Here is a 20412-nt window from a genome sequence, read left to right as displayed (position 1 = left end):
TGATCAACTATCAATTTTGAGTTACTAAGAATATATGCAAAACTTGAGTTTAGAGAGGAGCGCCCACAAAAATTACGAACTCTGGAGGGTTATGTATTTATATATCCCCCATTCTGTTGTTTCTTATTCTCTTATTATATCTCCTTTGTTCAGTAGCTTTGTCATATGTTTCTCATATTGTTCATAAAATAAATACTTATAATGTTGCTTTACTCTTCCCTTCCCTCTTTCTTTACCAAGACTAGCTGTATACGTATTGTCTACGAGTTCACGAAATCGGGAGATGAAACTTTGTTGATCACCTTTCAATCCGCAGCCAAACAGTCTTCGTGTCCTGCGTTAACAGAGACTCAAATTGAAAGGTTAAAGGTCAGGAAGAGCCTAACTTGATGTAACGGGCCAGCCTCGAAGCCATGGCAGTTATGGCCTTTTTTTACGGCGACTTCCCCTTTGTCAATGGGGTTCTTTTTTCTCCATCGACTGGCTGACAACAACACCCCCTCTGAGTTCTCCGGCAGGTACAAGCAGCAGATGAAACGAACAAGTATTTCTCAGCTCGTCTATAGGAAAGCAACCAAAGAGGATGTCGTCTCGACATCCACGATCATAGGAAACCCCGACAACATCCAGGAGTTTGCCAGTGACAAGTCTTCTCTCAACACCAAGAACAATCTGTCAACAGCAAGAACACAGCTGCATAAATAGCATGATCGAGATCATCACTCTTGCACTACTTCTCAGCCACACCCCAAATAGCCACGCTTGCCAATACATTCAAAAGTGTTTTAATCTTACCTCTATCTGCCTCTAAGAGCTTACGTAGTCGCACATACTAGCATGCGCACCGCGGCATTCATATAAACCAACCCAGTGTATAATTTTTTTCAAACTACCAATCACCATGCCATAGACCTATACGAGGATGCTGCTGGAATTCCGTCTCTTGCTCATGACATCTCCTCTCATATTATCTGTCGTATGGGAACTCATCACTGTTTTCCGTTACTTTAAAGTGCTGTGGGTGCTGACCGGTGCAGTATAGGTTCCACATTTTGAAGTATGCCCTCTCCAGATTCCTAACCTGTAAAATTCGGAGGCTGTCACATTCTTCTTGTTTACCAGAGATTTGAGACATGGAAATCTAGACATTTACGGAGATTCACCCCCTACATGGGTTATATAGGCTCCGGATGAATGGAAGAGAAAACTTGCGTAAAAGAAATTTATCGATTCCTAGATGCCATGATTGCTTACCCATCTAATGGTGTCGAATAGAGGACAAGTCATGCGGGCTTCCTTCAGCCTATTTGTAAGTGCTTGGAGCTTCAAGGGATTCTGGGCTAGCGCAACTGCCTTCTCTTCATACTCTTTCATGCTAGAACATGGAATCCACGTTGAAGTTACATTAGTTGGTTTAAGGTTTTCGATGGTCAGTCTATAGGAGTTACGAGAGGATGGCAGTCATTACCTGCTCACAATCATCTCCTCCCCAAGTCCAGTAGCCAGACATAGTGAACCAGCCACTCTGGTAGCCATTTTCTCCAGTGGCAGCGTTATTATTGGCACGCCAGCCCACAACACATCCGTTCCTGTTGTGTGTGCATTACACAGTGGCCTGCAAATAGAATTTATAAGTAATCCATTTCAAATCCTAATCACCAAATGTCAGCAGTTCTGCCAAGAAGTAATTTATATATGGGAAAACTCACGTATCAAGAAAGAGATCTGCCAAAGCACTGCGTCTGATATGTTCGTTCTTCATAGCGATGTCTGTGAATATGATCTGATCAGGTCTCACTCCTTTTGACACAGCATCTGCACAGGGCAGTTCTTATAGTAAGGTGAGAAAGACAAAAATTAGGCAGGAGAGAGACAGAATATCGCCGCATCTTTGCTCCATAATACAGTGGCAACCTAAAAATCTACTTACATGCCCGAAGTCTCGTCTCTCCAGCTGCGGGAAATCTCAGTAACCATAGTGCACTATTTGGAACACGTTTCAGAATGTTGCACCTGAGATCCATTGAGATTATTAGTGGAGGATTGGGAGAACAATGTCATGTCTAAACATTGAAGCCATGAACTTCAAAACATATGCTTTCATTCCTCCTAGAAATTATATCAAAGTGTTACCATGCATTAAATAGTTCAGGGTCCATCTTGTAAAGCTGATTGAAGCATGCAAAAATAAATTTATCTTCTGGCAGGCCATAATCTGATCGCTTATGTCGACAGATAGGACCTAAGACATCACGATTTTTCTGATGTACATGAATACCAAAGCAAGGTTAGAATGAACATAATCAGGGAGGGATAATAATAAAATAAGTAGATTTAAGTACCTGCTTATAATCATTCACAAAGTAGCAATGAGGTAAATGGACAAGCTTCTCTGAGTAAATATGTGAGAACCGTGTAGGAGAAACAAACTGCAAACAAATATAATAAGCCATTAAGTAAGCATCAAAGTGGTAGGAGGAGAAAATGTAGAAGGTAAAGATTCCAGACCTCATCAGTAACCAAGTAGTCAATGTACGTTGCACCTGTTGTTCCAGGAAAACCCATGTATGAGACCTGGATTGGTGCCGGCTGCATAGCAAAAACTTCATTTCTTGCACCCTGTAATACAGTCAGATAGCAGAAATGGTTAATAATGTAATTGGATTTGACATCACTCTTGACAATTATTCATAGACATGGTGGCAATTACATCCTAGTCTTCGAAACCATGGACGATGCTCTCACCAAGACACTGACAGAGTGAATGTCAAGTTCACACTAATGGAAAACAAGGTGGCAGAATCAACTCAACTAGATGCTCAACATATGTGACATCATGATCAAAATCATCTACATAACTAGTGCATATTCTTTCGCCACATCATTAGAATTGCACTTTGTTAGATACTAGACCCCAGATATGCTATCTTAATCAAATTGACAAAGCCTAAACATATATAGCAACATTTCACCTTGTGAGGGCCAACTTGAATAATTCACAGATTTCCACTAGATTCCCAAATATGGTTTCTTGAGAACCTATGACTTTAATATTATACTAAAACCTCTAGAATGCATTCTAGTAAGATTTGTAATTGGTCTTGTTCTTCTTGCTTTGTGATGTTAGTACCTAGCCCTCAGGGGGCATGATGAGTTAGATGCATCACTTTAATCCACTACTAGAAAACTCAAGAATGACTTATACTAAGATGTGTATTTGATATTGTTCATCCTAGTCTGTGATGTTAGTACTTGGCCCTCAAAGAACACGATCACTGGCATGCATAATGAAGAAATCTATGCTCTTGGATTCTTTCTTAAGTTGATCCAATAATACAGGTTTAGAAACATATTCGATTAGAGGTCATGCCTTTTTTAATGAAAAGTATTTTCATATGATGCTCATTCATGTACTCAAACCTGAGATCTATCACTTGTGCAACAAAGCACAAACCAACCTGGATGTCTCAACAAAGACGATTAGAGGTCATGTTGCTTCCTTACTGATATTATATAAATGGAAACAAATTGCTGCTTAAGATTCAACAAACATTTATATAGTTATCAAATGAAATATATAAATAGCAACAAATACCTTGGTGTAGCCATTTAGGTTAATTAAGATCTGTATCTTGTCTTCATTGATCAACCTGCCAATCATATCAGATGACATCGAGGAGACATCAGTGAAGTGCTCAGCCTCAGATTGGATTCGTTGCCTCCATTCACTCCCATCATTTGGACTCAAGGCATAGCAGAACACCTGTACCTAAATTATTAGTTCACACAGAAATTGTTTAAATATAATCATTAGCAAGACAAGATTTAGCCTGTAGAACCTCAATGTTCTCCTTATTGTGCATTCCAAATACTGAGCCCATAAGATGTGATAGAGGATGGTTACCAAAGTCACTACTCACATATCTGGAAAACCATTTGGCATCATGTTACATCAACATAAGCAGTTGACAGACAATGGAAAACAAAAAAAATTACTCACCCCACCCTGAGCCGCCCACTTCTGCCCTCACTCTTCACAGGCATACGAGGGGGGTGAGCAAATGCAGGAAGCCCATAGCGAGAGGCAATTAAGGAGCAATGAGCTGCATATTTTCGGCTGAAAGACCATTTACCATTACACAAAGTTCTCATATTTAAAAAAAAATGTGGGAAATGAGAAGAAAATTGTTTCACCTAATTTCCAATGCAAGCAAAGGATCAATAGGATATGCAATAGCATGAAATGGTTGCACACTTGGAAGAACTGACATCTGGTAGAACAAGCACAAGCAGTTAATAATGAACACAAAGTCACAAGTTACGACACTAGTATGACTCTTCATACTAAACTGCAAAGTAATAAGATAGTGAGTCAAAACCTTGATCTGCCTTTTAATGATCCCTTCGACTTCAACAAATTTGCTATCCCTACCATCCCAATCACAGACACACTGTTCAATCAATCCAGAAGGAAGATTAGAAAGCTGTATTTTTGGATCATTAATTGTCACCATAAATGTAAATAAATATCTTCAATAGTTCAATGATCCTAATTTTGCATCTGAGTTTGATGAATAAATTAAATAATAACGAAAGGATAGGATGCAGGAGATATTTGACACTGAGTTATGAACTTAATGCAATCTGCCCTGGTTCCTTCAGAGGTCACAATAACTAAAATCAATTATTGCCTGAAGCAGACAATTGCATTTACCAAACCTCAATATCAAAACCTATAATACTTTCTTTCACAGACTGTCCAGAACAAACTATTGGCCCTAGAAAAAACCAGCTGGAATTAGAAAAGACCAGTGTCACAAACAAGAAGGCTTCTCATACTACCTGTAAGGTATGTAGAAGGTTGCAAGTTGCTTCTGGAAAATCTGGACGCAGAAGCAGGGCTTGTTTGTAACTTCTTAGAGCTTCTTCGACATGTCCACTGCAAAAATTTGTAAATGAAAAGATAATGCACCATAAAAGAAAATATTTGAGAAGCACAGACCACCCAGAAGATATACCTATCTTTATAAGCAGAAGCTAAATTTGCATGAGCTTCAGCCATAGTGGGCCTAATCACCACAGCTTTAATATAATCCTGAATTGCCTCACTAACTCTGCCCATCTCTTTAAACGTGTTTCCCCTATTGACGAGCCCATCAGCTGCCATAGGATCTATGCGAAGAACCTCATTGTAACAAGCTATTGCATCAGCATAGTTGCCCTATGTGTGGTTTAAAGGAGGTTAGAAATTTTAGTACAAATTTCAGCAAATGAAAGTAGCACAAGTTCACCTGAAGTTGAAGTGAAAGAGAAAAACATGGTCAACAACTGGAATCTGACTAGTTATGATTTAGCCAAACACACATATTCTATAATGCTGAAGGAAGTAACGAAAAGTACCTGTTGTTTGTATATGACGGCTAAATTGTTGTAAGGAGCAGATAAACCAGTTGTTACTGACAATGTTGCTTTATAAAAGGAAGCAGCTGCAGTCATCATATTCCTGCATGAAAGATTTTTTCTCTCTGTAATTTCCCTGAGTTATTTCATGGCACAAAGTCCTTGCAACAAATAGTATTGCTCGAACATCCTCTAAAAAAATGTTCTGAAATCTCACCATTCCATATATATGTTTCCAAGGTTTGTAAGAGCCTGTGGGTGGTTGGATTGAAGAGCAAGACATGACTTCATGTAGAAAAAATGACTGTCAGATACTTAGCAAGATAAGAATAGACAAGACATGAGATGAAAAAGTCAACAAAGTTACCCGATAACAGTTAATGGCTTCTTCCACTCTGCCAGAATCTTTCAGAGCATTTCCCTATGAGAAAACTCAATCAGGCAAACACTCTTCCTTTTGTACAACTATACCAACACTTCATTTTATTTACAACCTACCAGATTATTGTATGCCTCCACGAACCGTGGATCACAAGTTATGGCTTGATTGTAGTGATGAATAGCTAAATCTAGCTGACCTTGCTCATAGAATGTACTAGCAAGATTTCCTGCATCGAGGGTGCAATCCTCTTTTGTATTATGATGTAAAGGTAGTTTCTACTTGTCATATATTCAGAGAACACACTGTTGCTGCCTTTTATAGTAATAAAGTGAAAAAGATAAACAGTAAGTCAGACAAGAACAAATGAAAAGTTCCCCCAGATGGTTAATGATCAACCACAGGAATGAACAAACAGCAAGAAAAGAAACAGCACAACAGAAATAAAATGTGACCAATGGTATAAATTCCAGCCACTATACCAGTGAATACTAACCATAAGCCATGGCATAGTTTGGACGTGCCTGAACAGCATGTCGATAGCACATGATAGCCTCCTGAAGCATTCCCATGGCCTGGAAAAGCCCAAAGGAAGAATGATTTTTCTCCATAAGCAAGACCTTTCCCATTTTTTCCCGCTAATGGAAATTACAATAACATGAAAGCTTACCTTGTAAACATTTCCTTGGTTCAAGTAAGCATCAGCAAATGATGGTTTCAATTTAATAGCTTCCTGAAATTAAAAAAAAAATCAAAAACAGGATGTAGCAAGGAAATGTCTTCTAACTAAAACATTTTCGCTCAGTTCCAAAAAAAATTGACATCAGGTACTAGACAAGAATGTCTTAGAAATTATATATAAGAAACTAAGCAATTCCTTGCAGTAAGAAATATCTTTTGGAAAAGGGATCTCTAATATCTGCAGCACTGTTTAATGAAATTTTCCTGTCAAATTGATTACACATTACTTCCTACAGTTTAAATGTACAAAATCATGATCTTCAGATAATTACAATAGCTTGAAAAATTTGATGATACAAATCAGTCGCTCATGGGGTATTAAGTAGTATAAAAAAATTGATATGTGGAACAAGAAAAAAGCTTTCTCTGAGCTGCTCATTGACAAAAGAACTAATAGAGAATAATATAATGTTTACAAAGGAAATACAATGAAATAAACAGTTAATACAGAACCTTTTTTCCCCAAAAAAGGAGCTGCTGATACATTTTGGATTTGCAATTAGTGACAAAATTACCATTGAACAGACTAAACAGGAACAAGAGTATCCACTGAAGTGTCTCAAAAGTTACATGTACAAGTGCACATTCACTGGGTTTAATGTTAAAACTATTCTCTATCAGATTAAGATCCAACAGCATTCTACAAACTTTTTTCGAAAAAGAATCGAGTATTGGAGCACAAATACAAAAAAGATCAGGAAAAACTATGTTTTTTTCTGAGGTGATATGGCAAGAAAATTGGCTGCACAATCTACTTTTCTCCAAGTATGCATACACTTTCTAAAAGTCATTTTTACCCCAAAAAAGGTATCAGTATATTTTGAAATTTGAAACTTCCAAGCTATATTTCCATGTTTAAATTCTTAGTAGAACTCGTGCATCCAATTCCACCTGTAGATGCATTGTTCTGTCTTGGTGGCCTTCCACCAGGCCTGCTCTTAAAGCCTTCACTAAAATACCTATCATTTAGGTCAGACATCTCCCAAAGAATTACACCTTCAATAGACACACAGAATGTATCATACTGCTGCCAAACTGGCACTCAGCAGAGGTATATCCCACATAACATGCCAATGAAGACACAAAGACCACACAAACATATAAGATGTATCGGGAACAAGGCCCGTGGCACTCAATTCATGCTATGTACCACAACCATGGCTGGCACAGGCATGAAAGCAGCTACATTATCCTTGCAATAGTGTATTAATGATGACAGTCTGGGACAGTATGCCTCTTGAACTATATTGTCCGAGTTTGTGTCTGAAAAAGCTGGGTCAAGACTCCAGGTCCACTTGGGGGCTGACAGTACCAAAAATAACTGATAGAAAAACTCTTCAAATGAATTGCAAAATGCTTTTCCAAACAGCATACTATGAGGTGGATCAATCACCTACCTTATAATACATAAGGGCTTTGCTAAGGTCTCCTGCCTCCATGAAGAGCCCAGCAAGATTGGACCATGCAATGGCAAAAGTAGGTTGTATACGCAAGGCCTCAAGATAGCATTTATATGCCTGCACATGCCATCAAATTCTAGTATTAATCATCTGCCTTGTCGCTTAAGTTAAATGACATCACTTGTCTGCACTAAAGCTGAAGGATCCAAAATGATGAAAGAATATTATGCTCACTGAACTGATCAATAAATCCTTCTATAGTAAAATCATCCAATGGATGACTAAAGTAACACATGTAATAACAGTTATCGAAGTTTCCAGTAACTCATTAGGAATAAGAACATTCATTCATAAGCCAAAGATCAATGGTCAATGGGAGGAAAATATACCAAGAACTAATTAAGAGAAATGGAATTGAAAATGCATACCAGCAAAGTATGTCTAATTAAGCAATTATAATAAGTGCACCAACAGGGTAACACAAATTCAGCACCACTGACATAAATGGCGTGTACTTGCCTCGACCATCATGATGACAGAAAAACTTGGATTTTCATACCTCTTGAACAAAGCCTTGAGCTTTCATCAGATTGCCAAGATTACTATGAGCATCAACCTATTAAAAAAAATGCAATAATCATCATTGGCTTTTTTTCATACTTAAGTGTGAGACAAAAATGCAACATTACAAAAATTCACCAAGAAAGGGTTTAGCGCAAGGGCCTGCCGACAGCATTGGGCTGCCTCATTGAGTCTTCCTTTCTGCATGTATGCACTTGCCAAGTTTGACCAGGCATCACAGAAGTTAGGCTGAATCTAGGGAAAAACAAAAGAAGACTGATGATATTAAAAAAGAAGAGATATCAATCCAGGTATTCCATTATTTCTTAGAAAAATCAATGATGAAGAACCTGCAAATTTTAAACCAAATACCAGGACTGAAATGTTAGGATCCATGTACAAGGAAGGTTCCTGCTAAGCATGCAATACAACATCCAAGAAGATGGGGAAGAAAAAGTTATAGCTAAAAAATTGTACAAGAAAGAGCAGCCAATGTACAAAAGACAAGTATAATGATTTTAACCTGTAGTCTATCTTATGATGCTCATCCATAAGTCAAATTTAGGCCCAGAGGATAGTCACATAATTTTGTTATCTTCTTAGACTGGTGGACAAGTAAAATTATTAAATTCAATTCTATGGCTTTACTATACAGGATGGAATAGGGGAACCTAAAAGAATTTCACAGTTTCTTATGAACCTAAAACCAATGTGCTGCCTCAGTCACATGCACAGAAGTAAATTATTTATGAGATAATCTATACAATGCAATGCTCAGATGATAGAAAAATTAGGAAGAAGAAGAAACTTCCAAACAGATCCTTTGCCAAAGAGATATTTACAATTTGCCCTCAAGCGGGTGACCCTTCACTTCTCTCCTTACTTTTCCAAATTATTTCTTTTTCTTTTTTTTGTGGTTTTGAGACAAACCTTCACATACAATTTTCCCAAATCTAGTCATTATTATAATAGTAAGTACAACATAAAATGAGAATTCTTCCATAGTAGATGCCTTAGTTTAATGCTACAAATAACATTGATCCCTGCTCTTAATACATCGTGTATACAATCAAATGCCTCGAAAACAAGAGACCCATTTTATGATGTTCTTGCATTCTCAAAGTTTATATGCTACAATAAGGAGACACTCTCAACTCACTAGACAAACAACCTAATCTGATCACACAGAAAGAGAAAAGCAATGACTTTCAGTATCAATATCCTACAGCTCTAAGAATAAGAAAACATAATTACAACATAATATCATTAATCACTCTCAATCTTTCCCCTAAACATGATCTTAACCTTTTGGAATTATAAAATAGCTATACATTAAACCATGACTAAGTCTTACATGGTACAATTCAGTTTATAATAGTATTGACATTTCTGCGATGACAAACTCTACAACCAATATTAGAAGATTGCATGCCAGAGATCCATTTGACAAACAGGCATCAGTAATTATAAATGTGAACACAAGCTTCTCTTTTAAAGTAAGATGATATCACAATATTGATTAATGACTTCATAACTAATAAAGGTGAACCAATTCATCATGCACTGTAACAGTAAAATATCAACATAAGAAGAAATGGTGAACTGAATTTCAAGAATACCTCAATGGCAGTCAGATAGTAACGAATAGCAAGGTCAACATTGCCTTTTTCCTAAGTAAAAGACAAACATATTCATCAGGTATCAGTGAAGGGCAGCTAAAAAATATTAAGACCAGTATATCAAATCTAAGATATATCCTGAGAATAGAGTTTTCTACTACCTTCAAGCATACATCTTATGAGTAGAGTGTCTTACATAATCCAATCCAAGCAACACAACCACTCGACCATAAACAAATAAAAGAAGGGAAATTTTAGTTCTTTTGTTACCTTCCATGCATTTGCCATATTTCCGTAACACTCTGAAAAATGAGGATCAATACCAAGAGCTTCCTCATTCCTCGCAATACACATGTCATAGTCATGGAGCTGAAATGAAAATAAATAAACAACAGTAGATAAGATTTTCGTTCAACAGAGACCAAATACCTATGAGTCCAGATATGTAATAAATTTAAAATAAATTTCCTCCTGAAGCACCTGGTAGTAGATTGCACCGAGGAGGAGGAGATTGTCCTTCCGCCGTGGATTCCTTTCGTAAACAGCATTGCCATATTCTAATGCCTGCTTGTATTTTGCAGCTTTATAATTCTGATGAGCTATAGCCAAATACATGTCCTCGTCAACTACATCATCCAAGCATCAAAGTCAGGTCACTCTTTGTAGGTCCAACAATTATTTTTCGGCATAAACAATAGATCCTCCCAAAAGATCATGCTTGTTGAATCAAATTACCATCCAAAATTCATATTCTATATCCAATACGAGTTTGAAGCACCCAAAGAAAGAGAATTTTACAACAACGTAAATAAAATCTCAATTTTCACTCGAGAGAGGACGTAGACCTTCATCCGACTTCGATCGAGGCAAGCATTTGACATCCACAGCCCCATCCACGGACTGCAGAAGATCCGACGCCTCCTCAAGCTCCCCCAGCGAACCCTTAAGGAACCCTAACACTCCGCCACCACCCGATCCAAATGGCGGCGGATGCTGAGACGGTGGCGGCGGCGGTGGCGCCGGATGCTGCTGCGGGTGCTGCCTCGCATCGCTCAGCAGCGACAACATCATCTTTCCCCGAAACGGACACCCCTGATGCGACTCCCAAATCGGCTTCCTCCCGTCACCGAACCAGAGTGCGAGGACGTGAATCCCTCCGAATCCCCCGGACCCAAACAAAGACACGAAAGATTCTCGAGAGAATTCTACTCAAGTGTAAGAGTCGAGGACGAAAGCAACCCTAATTCGATTTGGGTCTGGATGACCCAAGAACGAGACATCGCTCTCGACGTCTCCGCTTCAACAAAATAGGGACAGTCTCCGCCGCGGGCTGGCCGCAGAGAGATCTCGACCGTCCATTCTTCGACATCTATGATGCGTCGGCCGCCTTCGTGTCATCTGCCCGCGGATCCACGGCGCCACGCGTCTTCTAGGTTTAGTAGGCTAGTTGGACGAGATCAGGGGCCAGGATATTCGACCAACTGTCATCAAGCGCGATTCAGCTGACGGTGGATTCTGTGCAAATTGACCACGTGGCGTGCAACCAGTGGCGGTGAAGTCGGAATCGTAGGATGCGTATGTGGAGACATCCTATTAACGGATGAAGAAAGGTATCTTCGTTGTCCGTTACGTCAAATCTTTGTGTTTGTTTTAATTGCGATTCGAGAAAATGTTTCCACAAGTCAAATGGATCTTCTAATCTTTATCAAATATTACATTTCATTTCTATGTAATATATATATATATATATACATATGTATATATATATATATACATATGTATATATATATATATACATATGTATTTATATATATATATATATATTACATTTCATTTCTAAGCTTATAATTGGTATGAAAGTGAGATCAAATTACCTCAAAGATCAATAATGAAAACTAATGGTTTTTTTCTTTCATTTCTATTTCATATCACCAAAGGAACTAAAAATCTAACCCACATTTGCCTTCCAAGAACCGTGTGAGAAATCAAGAACTTACTTTACTGATTAGGGTAATTTGAAAGAACATTGCTGATTAGATCTCAAACTTGTTTCTTGCTACTCAAGTAAGCTCTATGTATAACCGAACAATGTCTTGCATCTCACCCAAAAATAATCCAAGGAATGATTCATGATTACTTAGCTTTGGTGGAAAGTTAGTCATAGTCAAACATCTTATGGATAGCTATGTGTAGGATTGAAGTAAAGCAGAAACAATCTTCATATGCACAATACTCTTGGATTTGTATTATGCTTACCATTCTTAAGAATCAAGAGGATTGATGAAGGATTTAAGAAGCAGACATGGAGAGAGGCTGCAACAGAGGTGATACTGAGTTATTCATAGACACAGGTCCTTGTTTATGGTTCCTTGGTCATATGATCAATGCAATATCTAAAAGCGACATGATATTTCTGCAATGTGTAGCACAGAAACAATCTTCATATGCACAACACTCTTGGATTTGTATTATGCTTACCATTCTTAAGAATCAAGAGTATTGATGGAGGAAAGATTTAAGAAGCAGACATGGAGAGAGGCTGCAACAGAGGTGATACTGAGTTATTCATAGACACAGGTCCTTGTTTATGGCTTCTTGGTCATGATCAATGCAATATCTAAAAGCTACATGATATTTCTGCAATGTGTATCACAGTATATGGAATGAATTGATTATATCTACAATTTTTTTGTTCTTACTGATTGTAAGAACAAATGTTCTGTGAACTGGTTATACTCAGGATTGGTGCAATTGATATTTTGCTCTGCCTACTAAAGAAAAGGACAAGAGTGTAGTAATCTTAATCTTTTGCCCAGTAAATTTATTACTTCTTTTTTTTTTCCTTTTAGAAAACCAGCTGCAAATCTGAGGCCAGAATTAGTCTTGCAGAAATGGATTATGTAAGATCATTTTATTAATGTAATGCTGTTTCATTTGTGGTTTCTTTGGGGGTCACAGTAGACAAATCTATCTTCAGTCTCTATCAGAAACATTAAATCTGTTTGATACTATGGTAATCTGAAATTAACCTGGTCATCGACTAGAACATGAACCATCTATAAACTCCGAAAAAACTTAAATTTTTCTAGCACCATGTATCTGGGGGGAATTGAGAAGATTATGTCCAGTTTAATTAACTGGGGGGAATTGAGAAGGTTTGCCAGTTGGTTGACAGGAATGTCTGAAAGCTCCATGTATCTGAATTTTGCCAGCTTGGCTGTAATATAAACTAATATGTCTATATCTTATTTCATTTGGTATGGAGTTACATACATCAAGATTGATGACTTTCCCCCCTACTTCTCAGAGAAAATTGCTCCTAGTGGCTTCCATCTGATTTGTGTTGAGATCCAACAAAATGAAATGTTAACTTGTTGATCTCCACTTGCATGATATAATTTCCTTGTTGCTTTGGATGCCAACCAAGCCATTGCGGAGTGGCCAAACCTTATGTAGATGAGAGGCAATGTCCATTTCTCCTATAAGGATGGATGTAGACAGACCACCAGCACATTTCATTAGGTCTCAGGATTTGATTGAGAAGAGTCTGTCATGTTGAAGAGACCACAAAGGTGAAGACCTCATCACACTGGCTGACAATGAAGAACACAGATTCAATATTATCCAGCAGATTAAGTTCTTCCAACAGGAAGAACACCATAAAACCATTTGATGCTTGTGCAAATAAGATGTCAGCAAGGATTAGTGACACATGAACTTCCAAGCTTTATCCTTGTTTGGGTACTTCAAACAAGAGGAGCATAAACTTCAATTAATTTTACAGATATATCATACACTTCTTAATCCATAATTAATCTGACAGGACAAAAGAAGAGAGAATTCTAATGCACCATGACCTCCAGGTAAACTGTTCTTCTCTTCTATGAGCTGTAAGCCTTGTTGATCGATCCTTGTCAGATTCAGATGACAGCTTATGCAAGAACTGATAGCTTAAACAAATGGAGTTGCAGGTATGCCTGAATCCTGTGATAGATGTTACGTAAACAGGGAAAATTAAAGGTTGCAGGTTCCTTTGAACTAATGGTTGACTCCATAAGCACTGTTCTTAAAGTGATTCAAATTTCTTCCTCATACATCACAAGAAGCACCAGAAAAAAAAAAAATCAGCAATAAAAAATTCAAGGCATCTTGATTAATTCATAATGAATAGTTTTATCATGGTAATACAAAATATGATCACCATGCTAAACCCTCCCTCTTACATCTTCACTCTTGTTCCGGCTCTCACCTTGTCACGATCTTACACCTGATGAAAGAATAAGTTTGTCGCCTGAAGTCTGCGGTCGGACCGAATGCTGTTAGTTGAAGGCTTCTTGTGCTGCTCAAATACAAGACTACTAACTTAGTATGAACTCATCCTGCATCAAACGTACACCATAAATTTTCCTATAATCTTCTGTGTTTATGGAGTGACCAAGTTGAACTTGTTAGTCTTCCAACTCATTCAGCATTCAAGCTTCGCGAGAAGAACTCGGCTCCCTGGCTCTGCCCAAAGCCCAATTGAACAACATACTGGAGGTCACTTTCCCAAAAGTTCCCAAGCTGAAAAGGCCAGCATTGCTTCGGTCATAAACTTACTCTTCCAACAAACTTTAATCAAGTTATGCCTGTCTGTAGATGTTTAATGACAGCATCATTACCTGAGAGGTGGCATCGGCCAGTCCATCAATAGGACATAGTGGCTGTTGGCCGACGCCAAGACCATTGGTGATGGCACTCTGTAGAGGGCTCCCTTGAGGTCGCTGAGCATATGAGAAAGCTGTGCTTGTTCCTTCTAATGGATAGACTTGCTGTGGCAATGGCTCATGTTCTTGATGCATCTATATTGCAAAGGACAAACTAAGGCAAGCCCAACTCAAATTGGTGGACATCTCAGAGAAAGGATCCGAGAGAATGAATGCAAAGAGCTTACATTTTCTTGGAGGAGAGTCTCCAGGTCAAAATCTAGCTGGGGATTTATGGTAGCTAGCTTCATCGACAAGAACTGAAACCAGATAAATGTAGTTCAGATGGAAATCTAGTTTACTGAGGAAGATCATGTTTTGATCTTTCTTAATGTCTATAATTCTGTACCTCGACTTGCCGCTGCAACGACTGCACGTAATTGATGATCTCATCAAGCATCATAGCTTTGCCAGTTATCTAGTATTCGAAGGCATTGGGACTTCATTAAGATTTCTGTGCTTGGAAAACAAATGAAGCATCTTTGCAGCACAACTATCAGCAAGCTTACCTTATTGCAACCCGGTACGAGATCCTGCAGGAGCTTCATTCTCTTGCTGATCTTTTCTCTTCTGACCTGGTAATTCGAGAAAGAACGCAATGACAAACTAGAAACTAGGAAAAGAGAAAACCGAGAATGATCGAACAACATGAGAATATCGTTCTTTGCTCACCCTCTCGGCGAGGCTATGGCTGTCAGTGGCTTGCCCTCTTCTCGCCCTGACATGGATATAGTCCTTTGGGGGCTCCGGCGGCTTGGCACTGTTCTCTTTTCCCTTCTTCTGGCTGGCGCCGATGTTTTGCTCAGTCTCTTGCTTGACTACCGAATCCTTGTCAGCTCCATTATTTTTAGCTGATTTGCATCTCTTCGCATCAGGATGTTCGTCCTCAGCCGCCTGCAATCCAAGAATTCTCATGCTATAGTGTCGAGAAGAGAATTATGCATTAAATCGGAGAAAAAACCCAGTGCAAGTATCAATTTTGAGACGTACTGTGGGAGAATTCACGTTGGAGGATGATAAAGGCGCCTCCTTTCTTCTCCCCTTCGATGCTGCTTTCCGCTTACTAACGTTGTTCGCTGCACCACCTGCCATCGTCCTACCAGACGTCGACGATGGTGGCATACCACCACCAAGCTTGGAACTCATCTCCATCTCCATTCGCTCTGGGTTCGATTTCGATGCGTCCTTCCCATTGTCCGGAACTCCCATCTGCAGCGCACCGGCTGACTTCAGTGAGTGGCTGCTCGGAGCCCTTGACAGATTCCGGGCCACTGGGAGCCCGGATTGGTCCCCGAGGCCGCCGTAACTCCACGCTCCAAAGCAAGAGGACCTCGCGGCCCGCTCCGTGAACCCTGGGTTGGCGGCGAACGGCGTGAATTGCCCGTCCGCCATAGTCCCTGGCATCGGCAGGCCTTCCCCGCCCTGCTGCCGGTGACCCAACACGGGGAGGGTGAGCTTCGGAGGCGAATCCAGCGGCGTGCTGTAACACGAGGTCTGGGAGATCTCCCCGGAGTCGCAGATGCTGCCGAACCGCCCAATGAGCGCGCGGACAACGATGCTACCGTTGCCAGCCGACGGATCGGAGGACGGAGACGAGACGAAGGAGCTAATCGCCGACTCGAACTGGGCGTCGTGGTGCACCGGCTGCTCCCAGCCGAGGTCGAGGAAGGGCCGGGGCAATTGGTCGGCGACGGCGCCAGAGTTCATGTCAGGCGACTTGCAGTCGACAGATAAAAATCGCTCCTTTTCCATTCCTGCGGGGGGAAACTGAGGCAAGGAGCGCGAAAAATGCGGAAAGGAGGTATTTTTACGAGAGGATGGCGGGGAAGAGGAGGAGAGCGAGAGACTTGATGGGCGGAAAGAAGGCGGTGTTGACCTTCGGGTATATATAGAGAGAGAAAGAGAGAGGTGGGGCCGGAAGGCGAGAATAGGGTCACCGCAATTGGCGGTGAGGGAATGCGGGGCTTTGGACGCCAGTGATGGAGGAGCCATGGAAACCAGCGATGGGGATTAGATTGCTTTTGGGGAAGAGAACAAAAAGGTAATAAAGCTTCAACAGAGCAGAGGACTAATTGAGATTGACAAAAAAGATCAAACTCTTCAGATTTAGTAGTGTCGAACTTTTAAGAAAAATCTCAAGCTTTCTTTCTCCTACTTCAAAGTAGAGGATTCAGTGAGAGAAAGAAATCAATGTCTTCAATTATAAGAGTGCATAAATCAATAGGTCTCAACTTGTTTTTACAATAATAAAGGTTTATTTTTTCAATATTTCTTACTAGAAGAAGAGAAGGAAGTAAATGAGACTCTGATCAATGCAGGATTTATTAACATATTGTAAGGATATAATTTTATCTCAGTTAAAATAGAAGTCCTCAGAGAATATTAAGGCTTGTTATATGGAGAGAGAGAGAGAGAGAGAGAGAGAGAGAGAGAGAGAGAAGGCTCGAACCCATCAATATGATTAGAGAACTCGTTAGGGAGTTTAAGAAAAGCAATCCAAATTGGATATAATGCACGTTTGAAGAGCACATCCGAATTGTGCAAGTCTTTCTTCAGGTCTGACGAACATCTTCTTCCTGCGCAGGTGAAAAATTCCCAGCTGTAGATTATAAGAGCCATATGCCATGTTGTTTAAGTTGTGTTCCACATTGCTCATGCGGTGAATTCATGCATACAGAGATCTTTGACTCACCCTCTACTTTTATGGCCACTTTGAAGCTATGCCAATCTCACCCGTGGCAGCAAGAAGGCTACCAGGAAGAACACCTGGTTTGACCAGTGGCAAAATGTGCCATGAAAACAGAATGGATGAACACCATCACCGTCACCTTCCCGGTGGCTGACTCTTTTAGCTTCTACTGTCCCTCAGGCTCTATGAAAACACCGTCATGTACCTCTCTCCGTATCCTCTCTTCTAGTTCGTGTCCTGCACTGCTGCTCATCTGATCCATCCATGTGAAACCAGTTCAGAAATGTTGCTTCTGCTTTCTTTTTCTCTGTTTAATCTGCATATGTAGCTCTTGTGAAATGACAGCTGGTGAGGATAAGAAGAGAGCTCTTGGATGTTCAAAGTTTGCTTTGAATTGGCTTTAGCAAAGCTTGTACATAAGATCTGGCGATGGGGGCATTCATGAGCTCATTATTTCATGGCTTGATGCATCGACACTCTTCCAGGAAGACTCATCAGCTGTACGATCAGTCTTCACAAGAAACCAAAAAGGATTGAAACTTATGACTCTGCTGTGACACACTTTGAGGCTCTGTCTAAAGCTGTGTTTGTCCCATACCATCTCCATCAAAGAATCCAAACCTTTAATGGGATATAAATCAAAGACTCCAAACTCCCTGATGTTAGTAGACAACAGTAGAAAAGAATTGTTCATGGCATGTGAAACTTTTGCAGAGAGGATGAGGAAGGATCGATCCAATAAATGTCAAGATCTAGCTGCCACTCTTCTCTTCTCAGCTTCCATTGCTGACCCAGCACCGACCTTGACCACCTTCACCTCAGCATGAGAAGAACTGCTTGCCCACTCCAACAATCCACTCTTTTCCCTTGCTCTTCTCCTCCTCATCAGTGCACCGATAACATCTGCAGAATTTGATGCATTCACTTGCATTCAAGCTTCAATCATGCTCATTTTCAGGTGCCTGCATGCTCAATAACTCCACCAGTATTGAAATGCTGTGAATTATGTGTTTGTGTTGGTATAGTAGCATTGGGAGATGGACAGAGAGGCTTAAAAGAGCTGATGAAAAATGCTGAGAAGAGTACTTAGTTCTGAGATCTGAATCAGAGGATTCACTGAAAACAATGAGACCTGTGTCCAAATAAAAACTGTGGCAGAAAGATTCATGGTTGGTGATGGCATCTTGTGTTCTCTGCTGCTGCATTATGTGTTCTTGCTGCTCTCTTGCTGAGTCTGATTTGGACTCTCCAATTGGTTGTTCTATGAAAGGGAAAAGTTTGATTACCATCAATTAACCACATTTCATTTAGCTCTTCATCCTGTAAAGGCAAATACATTATTTTTTGAATCTTGAAAGGATAAACAAATAAGAATCCTTTTTTTTTTTTTTTGAACATCTCGACACTTCTTAAAAGTACCAAAATCTTTTATGTTTTCATGAGTCAACTGGATTTTTAAGAGGTGGTTGCCTACTTACTCACTGCAAGAATGTAAGAAATGCTAGTCTAGAATTCAATTTAATATGTGCTAAGAAGTGTCACAGTCTCCCATAGCCTTTTGAATTAAAACATAAGACTTCAACACCAAATCTAGAATGGTATTTTAATCAGCAAGTGATAAGTGCAAATTAAGCAACTCACATTCCAAGTGAAGACCTCATACAAACCACTCTTCGAAGTGTCTTCTAAGTTCCTTTAACATGAAAAATATTTCTTTATTTTGACTGTCTTACAGTTACTTCATGTTAAAGTCATCTATCATGCATGCATTACTGTTATATCTCAATTTGATATGAGTTTCTGTAATATATCAGGCTGATAGTAATACAAGCATATCCGATGGTATATCAACCAATACTGCTTGGTATCATCCAGAAAAATTAATAAAAGATTATCTGTAATCTTAGATCAGAATCGATATATATGTATATATATATATATCATCCGAGATGGAACCGATAAATATTGAACTAATTGATATTTAAAACCATAGTCACTACTACATAGCAAATGAAAGAGAAACACTAAACCCATCAAGTTTATCAAATAATAATATTGTATTAATTGATGTCTTGATAGCTAGAGGTCAGTGCCAAAGTCATTTTTATCCTGTCTCTTCTTCTTCTTCTTCTTTTTTTATAACCCTCTTAAGCTTTGGAATCCAATCCTACATTATAATAACAATTTAGTTATATGTTCAGTAGCATTAGAACTATAGTATAGTCATATAAGAAAACTTTTTGGATTAGATAATGCATTAGTACCTTGGAAGTAGAGTTTAAGAGGACATTGCCTGCTGCAATGTCTCTAACTCTTCTTCTTCTTTTCCTTCGTACGTAAATGTAAGTAAAAGAAAGAAGAAGACGACAACAGAGACAACACAAGCAAACAACACAATTCATGTCTCCCGGGCTCCTTTCATTATGTGCTAAGCCACCCCTGTTTCGGTGCCCAAGAAAGCTCCTGATCTTGAAGTCTACAGTACATATGTCAGCCACAACACTCTCTTCTGTTTGTGTTTGTGGCGAGGTCTCCAAGTACGTGTAGCTGGTAAACTGATGATGAAGATGAATGGTTACCACCACATCTACGAGACATTGGTGAATACGACATATTTTTAGGATGATGTTGACTAATCGGTTTGATAGTAAGGTTTACCGATCGAACACCATCTTCATCATTTACCCATTCGAAAACAACAAAAATTAGCACCAGTAAATGCAGTCTTTGCGAAGGAAACTGCAGCGTGTTTCACATGATGTGGTACGTGTACTCGCTCGCCCACCATCCTTGAACATTGTAGCTAATGTTCATGAAGATTCCGAGAAGAGTAGGAAGTATGACTTCTCGAGTGCCATCTGTCACCGACAAGGCAATG

At 39.5% G+C, this 20412-nt stretch overlaps 2 protein-coding genes across 4 annotated transcripts; both read right to left on the bottom strand.

Moving 5' to 3' along the window:
- Positions 1-267: 267 nt before the first annotated feature.
- Positions 268-11418, bottom strand: LOC135607743 (probable UDP-N-acetylglucosamine--peptide N-acetylglucosaminyltransferase SEC). Of its 3 annotated transcripts, none has more exons than XR_010485250.1 (29): positions 10946-11418; positions 10581-10726; positions 10371-10469; positions 10101-10151; positions 8620-8736; positions 8480-8536; positions 7918-8037; positions 6450-6512; positions 6276-6354; positions 5899-6008; positions 5768-5821; positions 5618-5685; positions 5401-5503; positions 5019-5221; positions 4843-4939; positions 4380-4451; positions 4195-4271; positions 4001-4117; positions 3840-3924; positions 3596-3763; positions 2509-2619; positions 2343-2429; positions 2134-2261; positions 1931-2013; positions 1710-1815; positions 1469-1615; positions 1255-1375; positions 796-1081; positions 268-693 (listed from the first exon to the last, which is right to left on the bottom strand). XR_010485250.1 is itself a non-coding variant. In XM_065099786.1 (28 exons), the coding sequence occupies exons 1-28, from the start codon at positions 11169-11171 to the stop codon at positions 968-970; spliced, it is 3009 nt and encodes a 1002-aa protein (XP_064955858.1). In that variant the 5' UTR covers positions 11172-11418; the 3' UTR covers positions 695-967. The 3 variants fall into 3 exon arrangements, 1 of the variants encoding a protein (XP_064955858.1); XR_010485249.1 differs by having other exon boundaries at positions 268-672; XM_065099786.1 differs by lacking the exon at positions 268-693 and having other exon boundaries at positions 695-1081.
- Positions 11419-14183: 2765 nt separating this feature from the next.
- Positions 14184-16735, bottom strand: LOC103978552 (transcription factor bHLH77). The gene is made up of 7 exons (XM_009394383.3): positions 15836-16735; positions 15518-15739; positions 15355-15420; positions 15195-15263; positions 15034-15105; positions 14762-14941; positions 14184-14663 (listed from the first exon to the last, which is right to left on the bottom strand). Exons 1-7 carry the CDS (start codon positions 16595-16597, stop codon positions 14562-14564), a joined length of 1473 nt encoding a protein of 490 aa, XP_009392658.3. The 5' UTR covers positions 16598-16735; the 3' UTR covers positions 14184-14561.
- Positions 16736-20412: the final 3677 nt, after the last annotated feature.

The sequence above is a fragment of the Musa acuminata genome, chromosome BXJ2-3 (genome assembly GCF_036884655.1).
Source record: "Musa acuminata AAA Group cultivar baxijiao chromosome BXJ2-3, Cavendish_Baxijiao_AAA, whole genome shotgun sequence".
Taxonomy (NCBI): domain Eukaryota; kingdom Viridiplantae; phylum Streptophyta; class Magnoliopsida; order Zingiberales; family Musaceae; genus Musa; species Musa acuminata.
The sequence above is the reverse complement of the archived record's forward strand: the minus strand, read 5'-3'. Positions and strand labels throughout refer to the sequence as shown.

Coding starts and splice junctions, on each gene's coding strand:
- LOC135607743 (XM_065099786.1), bottom strand. CDS start 11,171: ATGATGTTGTCGCTGCTGAGCGATGCGAGGCAGCACCCGCAGCAGCAT. Junction 8,737..10,100: donor ACTATCTGACTGCCATTGAG/GTATTCTTGAAA, acceptor GTTTTTCCCTAG/ATTCAGCCTAACTTCTGTGA. Junction 6,009..6,275: donor AAACTATGCCATGGCTTATG/GTTAGTATTCAC, acceptor CCCTCGATGCAG/GAAATCTTGCTAGTACATTC.
- LOC103978552 (XM_009394383.3), bottom strand. CDS start 16,597: ATGGAAAAGGAGCGATTTTTATCTGTCGACTGCAAGTCGCCTGACATG. Junction 15,740..15,835: donor CCAACGTGAATTCTCCCACA/GTACGTCTCAAA, acceptor CTTGGATTGCAG/GCGGCTGAGGACGAACATCC. Junction 14,942..15,033: donor AGACTCTCCTCCAAGAAAAT/GTAAGCTCTTTG, acceptor TTTGCAATATAG/ATGCATCAAGAACATGAGCC.